Source organism: Scyliorhinus torazame, chromosome 25, assembly GCF_047496885.1.
Source record: "Scyliorhinus torazame isolate Kashiwa2021f chromosome 25, sScyTor2.1, whole genome shotgun sequence".
In the NCBI taxonomy this organism is placed as follows: domain Eukaryota; kingdom Metazoa; phylum Chordata; class Chondrichthyes; order Carcharhiniformes; family Scyliorhinidae; genus Scyliorhinus; species Scyliorhinus torazame.
In genome coordinates, this window is record NC_092731.1 from 15,063,295 (window position 1) to 15,076,990 (window position 13,696).

General features: G+C 41.1%; 1 protein-coding gene across 1 annotated transcript in view; it reads right to left on the reverse strand.

Annotated features, from left to right (window-relative positions):
• The window catches only part of ppp5c (protein phosphatase 5, catalytic subunit), a 46,665-nt gene extending 41,495 nt beyond the window's left edge, over positions 1-5,170 (reverse strand). The window contains exon 1 of the mRNA XM_072490066.1: positions 4,991-5,170. Within this exon, the coding sequence (XP_072346167.1) occupies positions 4,991-5,078 (88 nt within the window). The 5' untranslated portion in view covers positions 5,079-5,170. The remainder of the gene's footprint in view (positions 1-4,990) is intronic.
• Between the last annotated feature and the right edge of the window lie 8,526 nt (positions 5,171-13,696).

The window sequence follows — 13,696 nt, forward strand, 5'->3', positions numbered from 1 at the left end:
TTTATCAACATCAATGTCTGCCTCCTACCGACCCAACATCCCGGCTCCCAAAAGTCTCTCTGCACACAGTTCGCGCAGGGAGTCGGAGTTGCTGTGGCAACCTGCATGTTGTTGTCTGGAGCTATGAATAGTGAAGGTGGAGGCTCCAACTTTCCATCACGGCTGACCCAGGAATCGCTCCCATCCAGAACTGATGTGTGTTGGACGGATTTGACAGGTTGACACTCAACCTCTGTGGCCACGTTACAAATGCATCTTCCTTGGCCATAAAGTCCTAGGCTGGGACATTACCCTCCACGCCAAAAAGTCTCGGTTTATACTTTTTTGTGAGAATTCAATAAACAAACTAACAGCTCCTTAAAGGGACACGCCAACAAAATTAAAACTTTATAGGCAACTTAATGTTCCATGTTCAAGGTACTTAATCAACGTCCTCCACCTGCATATATGAACTATAATGATTGAACTAACACACGAGTAATCAGATTGTTACTGCCCCCCCCCCCACCCCCCATACCATCATGCCCAATTACCTGTCTCTATGTCCTATCACTTGAGGAGAGTCAGAGATGTCAGCTTTTTTTCAATATATTTAGAGTACCCAATTATTATTTTCCAATTAAGGGGCAATTTAGCGTGGCCAATCCACCTACCCTGCACATCTTTGGGTTATGGGGGTGAACACAGGAACAATGTGCAAACTCCACATGGAGACTGATTCAGACAGCACAGCAGCACAAGTGGCTCGCACTGTGGCTTCACAGCGCCAGGGTCCCAGGTTCGCTTCCCCGCTGGGTCACTGTCTGTGCGGAGTCTGCACGTTCTCACCGTGTCTGCGTGGGTTTCCTCCAGGTGCTCCCGTTTCCTCCCACAGTCCAAAGACATGCAGGTTGGGTGGATTGGTACCCTGGCGCTGTGAAGCCAAAGTGCTAGCCACGTGTGCTACCGTGCTGTCTCTCGTAATTTTGTAGACCACAATCAGGTCTCCTCTCAGCCTCCGTCTTTCCAACGAAAACAATCCGAGTTTATTCAACCTCTCCTCATAGCTAATGCCCTCCAGACCAGGCAACATCCTGGTGAACCTTCTTTGCTATCTCTCCAAAGCCTCCACGTCCTTCTGGTAGTGTGGCGACCAGAACTGCAGCAATATTCCAAATGTGGCCTAACTAAAGTTTTGTACAACTGTAACATGACCTGCCAACTCTTGTACTCAACGCCCCGGCCGATGAAGGCAAGCATGCCGTATGCCTTCTTGACCACCTTATCCACAGGCATTGTCACTTTCATGGAACTGTGGACCTGAACTCCCAGATCACTCTATGTCAATGCTCCTAAGGGTTCTGCCATTTACTGTATAATTCACAGCTGAATTTGATCTTCCAAAATGCATCATAGATACATTGAAGATAGGAGCAGGAGGAGGCCTTTTGGCCCTTCGAGCCTGCTTCGCCATTTATCACGATCATGGCTGATCATCCAACTCAACAGCCTAATCTTGCTTTCTCCCCATAACCTTTCTGCCTATTTCTTGTGGTAATGAATTCCATAGGCTCACCACTCTTTGGGTGAAGAAATGTCTCCTCATCTCTGTCCAAAATGGTTTACCCTGAATCCTCAGACTGTGACCACTGGTTCTGGACACACGCATCATTGGTAACATCTTCCCTGCATCAACCCGGTCTAGTCCTGTTAGAATTTTATAAATCTCTATGAGATCCCCCCTCATTCTTCTGAACTTCAGCGAGAATAATCCTAACCTAGTAAATCTCTCCACATATGACAATCCCGCCATCCCTGGAATCAGTTTGATAAACCTTCGCTGCACACGCTCGAGAGCAAGAACATCCTTCCTCAGAAAAGGAGACCAAAACTGCGCACAATATTCTAGGTGTGGCCTCACCAAGGTTCTGTATAATTGCAACACATCCCTGCTCCTGTATTCGAAACCTTTCGCAATGAAGGTCAATATACCATTAGCCTTCTTTACCGCCTGCTGCACCTGCATGCTTACCTTCAGCGCCTGGTGCACAAGGACACCCAATGTCCCACCACACACTCCCTTCTCCCAATTTACAACCGTTCAGGTAGTAATCTGCCTTCCTGTTTTTGCTTCCAAAGTGAATAACCTCCCACTTATCCAAATTATACTGCATCTGCCATTGAATTGCCCACTGGCCCAACCTGTCCAGATCATGCTGTAGGATCCCTGCATCCTTGTCACATTTCACACTCCCACTCAACTTGGTATCATCTGCAAACTTTGAGATGTTACATTTTGTTCCCTCATCCAAATCATTAATATATATTGTGAATAGCTGGGGTCCCAGTACCGACCCCTGTGGTACCCCACTGGTTACTGCCTGCCAATTTGAAAAGGACCCATTAATTCCTACTCTTTGTTTTCTCTCTGACAACCAGTTTTCTATCCACCTCAATACATTTCCCCCAAACCGCTTTAATCTTGCGCAATAATCTCTTACACGGGACTTTGTCAAGCGCCTTCAGAAAGTCCAAATACACCATATCGACTGGCTCCCCCTTGTACTAGTTACATCTTCAAAGAATTCCAACAAATTTGTCAAGCATGATTTCCCCTTCATAAATCCATGCTGACTCTGACTGATCCTGCCACTGCTTTCTAAATGTTCCGCTATAAAGTCCTTGTTGTTGGATTCAAGAATTTTCCCCACTGCCAGTGTTAGGCTTAGTGGTCTATAATTCCGTTTTCTCTCTTCCTGCCTATTTTGAATATTGGAGTGACATTAGCTACCCTCCAAAATGCAGGGACTGCTCCAGAGTCAATAGAATCCCGGAAGATGACTACCAATGCATCCACTATTCCCAGAGCCACCTTGCATTTGGCCAGATTGAACTCCATCTGCCATTTCTCTGCCCAACTCTCCAATTTATCTATATTCTGCTGTATCACTCTCTGTAACTTCATCTATCCTACGTGCCGAGATCAGGAAAATCCAGGTAACACAGGACGAACTTCATCTGAGCATCACGCTCAAATTTCCAGAGGCCCCCTGCCCACCATCACATTGTTTTTGCTAAAAAGTCACGAGCTTCCAATAAATTTATACCAGATGCCAGGAGAGCTTTATCAGAATGCTGAACAGGCCGAGGAACTGCAGTGGTGTGGTGAATTTGGAGAAGCTGGAATTGTTCTTCCGAGGGCAAGGAAGCTGCACAGGAGATCCGACATATTCGAAATCACAAACGGGGTTTTGTTGCAGTGAACAGAATCTGTTCCCCATGGCATCGGGAAGGAAGAATCTTTAAATGGAGAGATTGCAGGATAGTCCTGCACAGAGGGACGAGGGTGTCCTCGCTTGTGAATCACAACGAGCTAGCACGCAGGTGGTCGCTGCTGTAATGTAGGAAACTAACGTGTAAATCTTCTATCATGTGACCAAGAAGTTAGGGAGGGCTTCGCTGCAATGTCCCAATCCACCTGGCCTGGCCCTTTAAGAGCATTGCCTGAACAGGTTGCAACAGGTAACTGGAGCAGTGCAAAATCAATAAGATGGAAATAGAAGCTGTCTGTAAATTTCAGGCTCCTGGCCGATGACTGAGTCTGTACATAAACAAATACTTCAAAGTGCTAGAAACCTTTGCAGATGTGATTGATATGTGTGTGTGTGTGAATCTCACCTAGTTAAACATGTCAGTGGCAGCATCAGAGTGCCTTCAGGTAAGTCCCCACCTGTCAGTTAGTGCCAGTCGCTCTGGTACCTACTACTGGCGCAGCATTCAACATCCATAATAATATACACACTTTGGCAGCCAAACCTCCCTTTGTAACAAACAACTCACTATTAGGCAGCCAAACATCCCTCACTATGACCATTGGCTCACTATTAGGCAGCTAAACCTTCCTCACAGTGACCTATGGCTCACGATTAGGCAGCCACTCCCCTCACTGTGACCAATAGCTCACTATTGGGCAGCCAAACCTTCACCTGGTTTAGCTCACGGAGCTAAATCGCTGGCTTTTAAAGCAGACCAAGGCAGGCCAGCAGCACGGTTCAATTCCCGTACCAGCCTCCCCGAACAGGCGCCGGACTGTGGCGACTAGGGGCTTTTCACAGTAACTTCATTGAAGCCTACTTGTGACAATAAGCGATTTTCATTTCATTTCATCACTGTGACCAAAGGCTCACTATTGGTCAGCCAAACTCTCCTCACTGTGACCAATGGCTCATTAATGGGCAGCCGAACCCCCCTGACTGTAGCCAATCGCTCACTATTGGGCAGCCAAATTCCCCCCTCACTGGGACCTCACTAGGACAGCACGGTAGCACAGTTGCTCCACAGCTCCCAGGTTCGATTCCCGGCTTGGGTCACTGTCTGTGCGGAGTCTGCACGTTCTCCCCGTGTCTGCGCGGGTTTCCTCCGGGTGCTCCGGTTTCCTCCCACAGTCCAAAGATGTGCAGAGTTAGGTAGATTGGCCGTGATAAATTGCCCTTAGGTTAGGTGGGGTTACTGGGTTACGGGGATAGGGTGGGCTTAAGTGGGATGCTCTTTCCGGGAGCCGGTGCCGACTCGATGGGCCGAATGGCCTCCTTCTGCACTGTAAATTCTATGATCTATGACCAATGGCTCACTATTGGGCATGTAAACTGCCCTCACTGTGACCAATCGCTCACTATTGGGCAGCCAAACCCTCCTCACTGTGCCCAATGGCTAACTATTGGGCAACTAAACCCTCCTCACTCTGACCAATTGCTCACTATTGGGCAGCCAATAGTGATTAATGGCTCACTCAGTGATTAATGGCTCACTATTGGGCAGCCAAAGCCCACCCCCCCCCCCATCAGTGACCAATACCTCACTATTAGGCAGGCGAACCCCCCTCACTCTGACCAATCTCTCACTATTAGGCAGCCCGGGTTTCAGGCCCTGCCCTCACACACTCACATGAGGGGCCCTGCCTCGGGCTGAGGGGCCGGGCCCAGATGAACCGGGCTGCTTCACACCTCCTCACCTTTGAAATACTGGTTGGCTTTGGCCTTCATGCCCTGGGCCTGGTCCTCCCGCTCGCCGCTCGCTGCCCCGTCCACGCCCTCCGCCATCTTCCCACCTCGGCCGTAAAACGAATACACTCCCTCGCGCCGGGGGCCGGGCCTTGGCAACGGGTCGCAAAACAATCCCCGCGCGCACGCGGGGGGGGAGGGGGGAGGAGGGAGAGACGCGAAGAGGCGACGTCAGGCCGTCGGTGACGTGCGTCACTGGCACGCACGTTACGTCAAAGGCGTGACGTCACGCGCCGCAGCAAAAGGGATTTCCCCAGAGACGGATACTCTGCAGCAAGGAACCCCCGGAACAAGATACCACCCTCTGCAATACAATATAATCCCCACACTCTGCAATACAATATAATCCCCACACTCTGCAATACAATATAATACCCACACTCTGCAATACAATATAATACCCACACTCTGCAATGGAATATAATTCCCACACTCTGCAATACAATATAATACCCACACTCTGCAATAGAATGTAATACCCACACTCTGCAATACAATAGAATACCCACACTCTGCAATATAATATAATACCCACACTCTGCAATAGAATATAATACCCACACTCTGCAATAGAATATAATACCCACACTCTGCAGTACAATATAATACCCACACTCTGCAATACAATATAATCCCCACACTCTGCAATACAATATAATACCCACATTCTGCAATACAATATAATAACCACACTCTGCAATACAATATAATACCCACACTCTGCAATACAATATAATAACCACACTCTGCAATACAATATAATACCCATACTCTGCAATACAATATAATACCCACACTCTGCAATACAATATAATACCCACACTCTGCAATACAATATAATACCCACACTCTGCAATACAATATAATACCCACACTCTGCAATACAATATAAGGCCCACACTCTGTAATACAATATAATAACCACACTCTGCAATACAATATAATACCCACACTCTGCAATGGAATATAATACCCACACTCTGCAATACAATATAATACCCACACTCTGCAATAGAATATAATACCCACATCCTGTAATACAATATAATACCCACACTCTGCAATACAATATAATACCCACACTCTGCAATGGAATATAATACCCACACTCTGCAATACAATATAATACCCACACTCTGTAATACAATATAATAACCACACTCTGCAATACAATATAATACCCACACTCTGCAATACAATATAATACCCACACTCTGCAATGGAATATAATACCCACACTCTGCAATACAATATAATACCCACACTCTGCAATACAATATAATACCCACACTCTGCAATGGAATATAATACCCACACTCTGCAATACAATATAATACCCACAGTCTGCAATACAATATAATACCCACACTCTGCAATACAATATAATACCCACACTCTGCAATAGAATATAATACGAACACTCTGCAATACAATATAATGCCCACACTCTGCAATACAATATACTACCCACACTCAGCAATACAATATAATACCCACACTCTGCAATACAATATAATACCCACACTCTGCAATACAATATAATACCCACACTCTGCAATACAATATAATACCCACACTCTGCAATACAATATAATACCCACACTCTGCAATACAATATAATCCCCACACTCTGCAATACAATATAATCCCCGCACTCTGCAATAGTATTTCATACCCACACTCTGCAATAGAATATAATACCCACACTCTGCAATAGTATTTCATACCCACACTCTGCAATAGAATATAATACCCACACTCTGCAATAGTATTTCATACCCACACTCTGCAATAGAATATAATACCCACACTCTGCAACAGAATATAATACCCACACTCTGCAATACAATATAATACCCACACTCTGCAATACAATATAATACCCACACTCTGCAATGGAATATAATACCCACACTCTGCAATAGAATATAATACCCACACTCTGCAATACAATATAATACCCACACTCTGCAATGGAATATAATACCCACACTCTGCAATTAAATATAATACCCACACTCTGCAATAGAATATAATACCCACACTCTGCAATAGAATATACTAGCCACACTCTGCAACAGAATATAATACCCACACTCTGCAATACAATATAATACCCACACTCTGCAATACAATATAATACCCACACTCTGCAATACAATATAATACGAACACTCTGCAATGCAATATAATACCCACACTCTGCAATACAATATACTACCCACACTCAGCAATACAATATAATACCCACACTCTGCAATACAATATAATACCCACACTCTGCAATACAATATAATACCCACACTCTGCAATACAATATAATACCCACACTCTGCAATACAATATAATACCCACACTCTGCAATACAATATAATAACCACACTCTGCAATACAATATAATACCCATACTCTGCAATACAATATAATACCCACACTCTGCAATACAATATAATACCCACACTCTGCAATACAATATAATACCCACACTCTGCAATACAATATAATACCCACACTCTGCAATACAATATAAGGCCCACACTCTGTAATACAATATAATAACCACACTCTGCAATACAATATAATACCCACACTCTGCAATGGAATATAATACCCACACTCTGCAATACAATATAATACCCACACTCTGCAATAGAATATAATACCCACATCCTGTAATACAATATAATACCCACACTCTGCAATACAATATAATACCCACACTCTGCAATGGAATATAATACCCACACTCTGCAATACAATATAATACCCACACTCTGTAATACAATATAATAACCACACTCTGCAATACAATATAATACCCACACTCTGCAATACAATATAATACCCACACTCTGCAATGGAATATAATACCCACACTCTGCAATACAATATAATACCCACACTCTGCAATACAATATAATACCCACACTCTGCAATGGAATATAATACCCACACTCTGCAATACAATATAATACCCACAGTCTGCAATACAATATAATACCCACACTCTGCAATACAATATAATACCCACACTCTGCAATAGAATATAATACGAACACTCTGCAATACAATATAATGCCCACACTCTGCAATACAATATACTACCCACACTCAGCAATACAATATAATACCCACACTCTGCAATACAATATAATACCCACACTCTGCAATACAATATAATACCCACACTCTGCAATACAATATAATACCCACACTCTGCAATACAATATAATACCCACACTCTGCAATACAATATAATCCCCACACTCTGCAATACAATATAATCCCCGCACTCTGCAATAGTATTTCATACCCACACTCTGCAATAGAATATAATACCCACACTCTGCAATAGTATTTCATACCCACACTCTGCAATAGAATATAATACCCACACTCTGCAATAGTATTTCATACCCACACTCTGCAATAGAATATAATACCCACACTCTGCAACAGAATATAATACCCACACTCTGCAATACAATATAATACCCACACTCTGCAATACAATATAATACCCACACTCTGCAATGGAATATAATACCCACACTCTGCAATAGAATATAATACCCACACTCTGCAATACAATATAATACCCACACTCTGCAATGGAATATAATACCCACACTCTGCAATTAAATATAATACCCACACTCTGCAATAGAATATAATACCCACACTCTGCAATAGAATATACTAGCCACACTCTGCAACAGAATATAATACCCACACTCTGCAATACAATATAATACCCACACTCTGCAATACAATATAATACCCACACTCTGCAATACAATATAATACGAACACTCTGCAATGCAATATAATACCCACACTCTGCAATACAATATAATACCCACACTCTGCATTACAATATAATACCCAAGCTCTGTAATACAATATAATACCCACACTCTGCAATACAATATAACACCCACACTCTGCAATACAATATAATACCCACACTCTGCAATGGAATATGATACCCACACTCTGCAATGGAATATAATACCCACACTCTGCAATACAATATAATACCCACACTCTGCAATACAATATAATACCCACACTCTGCAATACAATATAATACCCACACTCTGCAATACAATATAATACCCACACTCTGCAATACAATATAATACGAACACTCTGCAATGCAATATAATACCCACACTCTGCAATACAATATAATACCCACACTCTGCATTACAATATAATACCCAAGCTCTGTAATACAATATAATACCCACACTCTGCAATACAATATAACACCCACACTCTGCAATACAATATAATACCCACACTCTGCAATGGAATATGATACCCACACTCTGCAATGGAATATAATACCCACACTCTGCAATACAATATAATACCCACACTCTGCAATACAATATAATACCCACACTCTGCAATACAATATAATACCCACACTCTGCAATACAATATAATACCCACACTCTGCAATACAATATAATACCCACACTCTGCAATACAATATAATACCCACACTCTGCAATACAATATAATACCCACACTCTGCAATACAATATAATCCCCACACTCTGCAATACAATATAATCCCCGCACTCTGCAATAGTATTTCATACCCACACTCTGCAATAGAATATAACACCCACACTCTGCAATAGTATTTCATACCCACACTCTGCAATAGAATATAATACCCACACTCTGCAATAGTATTTCATACCCACACTCTGCAATAGAATATAAAACCCACACTCTGCAACAGAAAAGAATATGCACACTCTGCAATACAATATAATACCCACACTCTGCAATACAATATAATACCCACACTCTGCAATGGAATATAATACCCACACTCTGCAATAGAATATAATACCCACACTCTGCAATACAATATAATACCCACACTCTGCAATGGAATATAATACCCACACTCTGCAATTAAATATAATACCCACACTCTGCAATAGAATATAATACCCACACTCTGCAATAGAATATAATAGCCACACTCTGCATCAGAATATAATACCCACACTCTGCAATACAATATAATACCCACACTCTGCAATACAATATAATACCCACACTCTGCAATAGAATATAATACCCACACTCTGCAATACAATATAAGACCCACACTCTGCAATACAATATAATACCCACACTCTGCAATACAATATCATACCCACACTCTGCAATACAATATAATACCCACAGACTGCAATACAATATAATCCCCACACTCTGCAATACAATATAATCCCCGCACTCTGCAATAGTATTTCATACCCACACTCTGCAATACAATATAATACCCACACTCTGCAATACAATATAATACCCACACTCTGCAATACAATATAATCCCCACACTCTGCAATACAATATAATCCCCGCACTCTGCAATAGTATTTCATACCGACACTCTGCAATAGAATATAATACCCACACTCTGCAAAAGTATTTCATACCCACACTCTGCAATAGAATATAATACCCACACTCTGCAATAGTATTTCATACCCACACTCTGCAATAGAATATAATACCCACACTCTGCAACAGAATATAATACCCACACTCTGCAATACAATATAATACCCACACTCTGCAATACAATATAATACCCACACTCTGCAATACAATATAATACCCACACTCCGCAATGGAATATAATACCCACACTCTGCAATTAAATATAATACCCACACTCTGCAATAGAATATAATACCCACACTCTGCAATAGAATATACTAGCCACACTCTGCAACAGAATATAATACCCACACTCTGCAATACAATATAATACCCACACTCGGCAATACAATATAATACCCACACTCTGCAATACAATATAATACGAACACTCTGCAATGCAATATAATACCCACACTCTGCAATACAATATAATACCCACACTCTGCATTACAATATAATACCCAAGCTCTGTAATACAATATAATACCCACACTCTGCAATACAATATAACACCCACACTCTGCAATACAATATAATACCCACACTCTGCAATGGAATATAATACCCACACTCTGCAATGGAATATAATACCCACACTCTGCAATACAATATAATACCCACACTCTGCAATACAATATAATACCCACACTCTGCAATGGAATATAATACCCACACTCTGCAATGGAATATAATACCCACACTCTGCAATACAATATATAGTACCCACACTCTGCAATACAATATAATACCCACACTCTGCAATACAATATACTACCCACACTCAGCAATACAATATAATACCCACACTCTGCAATACAATATAATACCCACACTCTGCAATACAATATAATACCCACAGTCTGCAATACAATATAATACCCACACTCTGCAATACAATATAATACCCACAGTCTGCAATACAATATAATACCCACACTCTGCAATACAATATAATACCCACACTCTGCAATACAATATACTACCCACACTCAGCAATACAATATAATACCCACACTCTGCAATACAATATAATACCCACAGTCTGCAATACAATATAATACCCACACTCTGCAATACAATATAATCCCCACACTCTGCAATACAATATAATCCCCGCACTCTGCAATAGTATTTCATACCCACACTCTGCAATAGAATATAATACCCACACTCTGCAATAGTATTTCATACCCACACTCTGCAGTAGATTATAATACCCACACTCTGCAATAGTATTTCATACCCACACTCTGCAATAGAATATAATACCCACACTCTGCAACAGAATATAATACCCACACTCTGCAATACAATATAATACCCACACTCTGCAATACAATATAATACCCACACTCTGCAATGGAATATAATACCCACACTCTGCAATAGAATATAATACCCACACTCTGCAATACAATATAATACCTACACTCTGCAATGGAATATAATACCCACACTCTGCAATTAAATATAATACCCACACTCTGCAATAGAATATAATACCCACACACTGCAATAGAATATAATAGCCACACTCTGCATCAGAATATAATACCCACACTCTGCAATACAATATAATACCCACACTCTGCAATACAATATAATACGAACACTCTGCAATGCAATATAATACCCACACTCTGCAATACAATATAATACCCACACTCTGCATTACAATATAATACCCAAGCTCTGTAATACAATATAATACCCACACTCTGCAATACAATATAACACCCACACTCTGCAATGGAATATAATACCCACACTCTGCAATACAATATAATACCCACACTCTGCAATACAATATAATACCCACACTCTGCAATGGAATATAATACCCACACTCTGCAATGGAATATAATACCCACACTCTGCAATAAAATATAATACCCACACTCTGCAATACAATATAATACCCACACTCTGCAATACAATATACTACCCACACTCAGCAATACAATATAATACCCACACTCTGCAATACAATATAATACCCACACTCTGCAATACAATATAATACCCACAGTCTGCAATACAATATAATACCCACACTCTGCAATACAATATAATACCCACACTCTGCAATACAATATAATACCCACACTCTGCAATACAATATAATACGAACACTCTGCAATGCAATATAATACCCACACTCTGCAATACAATATAATACCGACACTCTGCATTACAATATAATACCCAAGCTCTGTAATACAATATAATACCCACACTCTGCAATACAATATAACACCCACACTCTGCAATAGAATATAATACCCACACTCTGCAATGGAATATAATACCCACACTCTGCAATGGAATATAATACCCACACTCTGCAATACAATATAATACCCACACTCTGCAATACAATATAATACCCACACTCTGCAATGGAATATAATACCCACACTCTGCAATGGAATATAATACCCACACTCTGCAATACAATATAATACCCACACTCGGCAATACAATATAATACCCACAGTCTGCAATACAATATAATACCCACACTCTGCAATACAATATAATACCCACAGTCTGCAATACAATATAATACACACACTCTGCAATACAATATAATACCCACACTCTGCAATACAATACACTACCCACACTCAGCAATACAATATAATACCCACACTCTGCAATACAATATAATACCCACACTCTGCAATACAATATAATACCCACACTCTGCAATACAATATAATACCCACACTCTGCAATACAATATAATACCCACACTCTGCAATACAATATAATCCCCACACTCTGCAATACAATATAATCCCCGCACTCTGCAATAGTATTTCATACCTACACTCTGCAATAGAATATAATACCCACACTCTGCAATAGTATTTCATACCCACACTCTGCAATAGAATATAATACCCACACTCTGCAATAGTATTTCATACCCACACTCTGCAATAGAATATAATACCCACACTCTGCAACAGAATATAATACCCACACTCTGCAATACAATATAATACCCACACTCTGCAATACAATATAATACCCACACTCTGCAATGGAATATAATACCCACACTCTGCAATAGAATATAATACCCACACTCTGCAATACAATATAATACCCACACACTGCAATGGAATATAATACCCACACTCTGCAATTAAATATAATACCCACACTCTGCA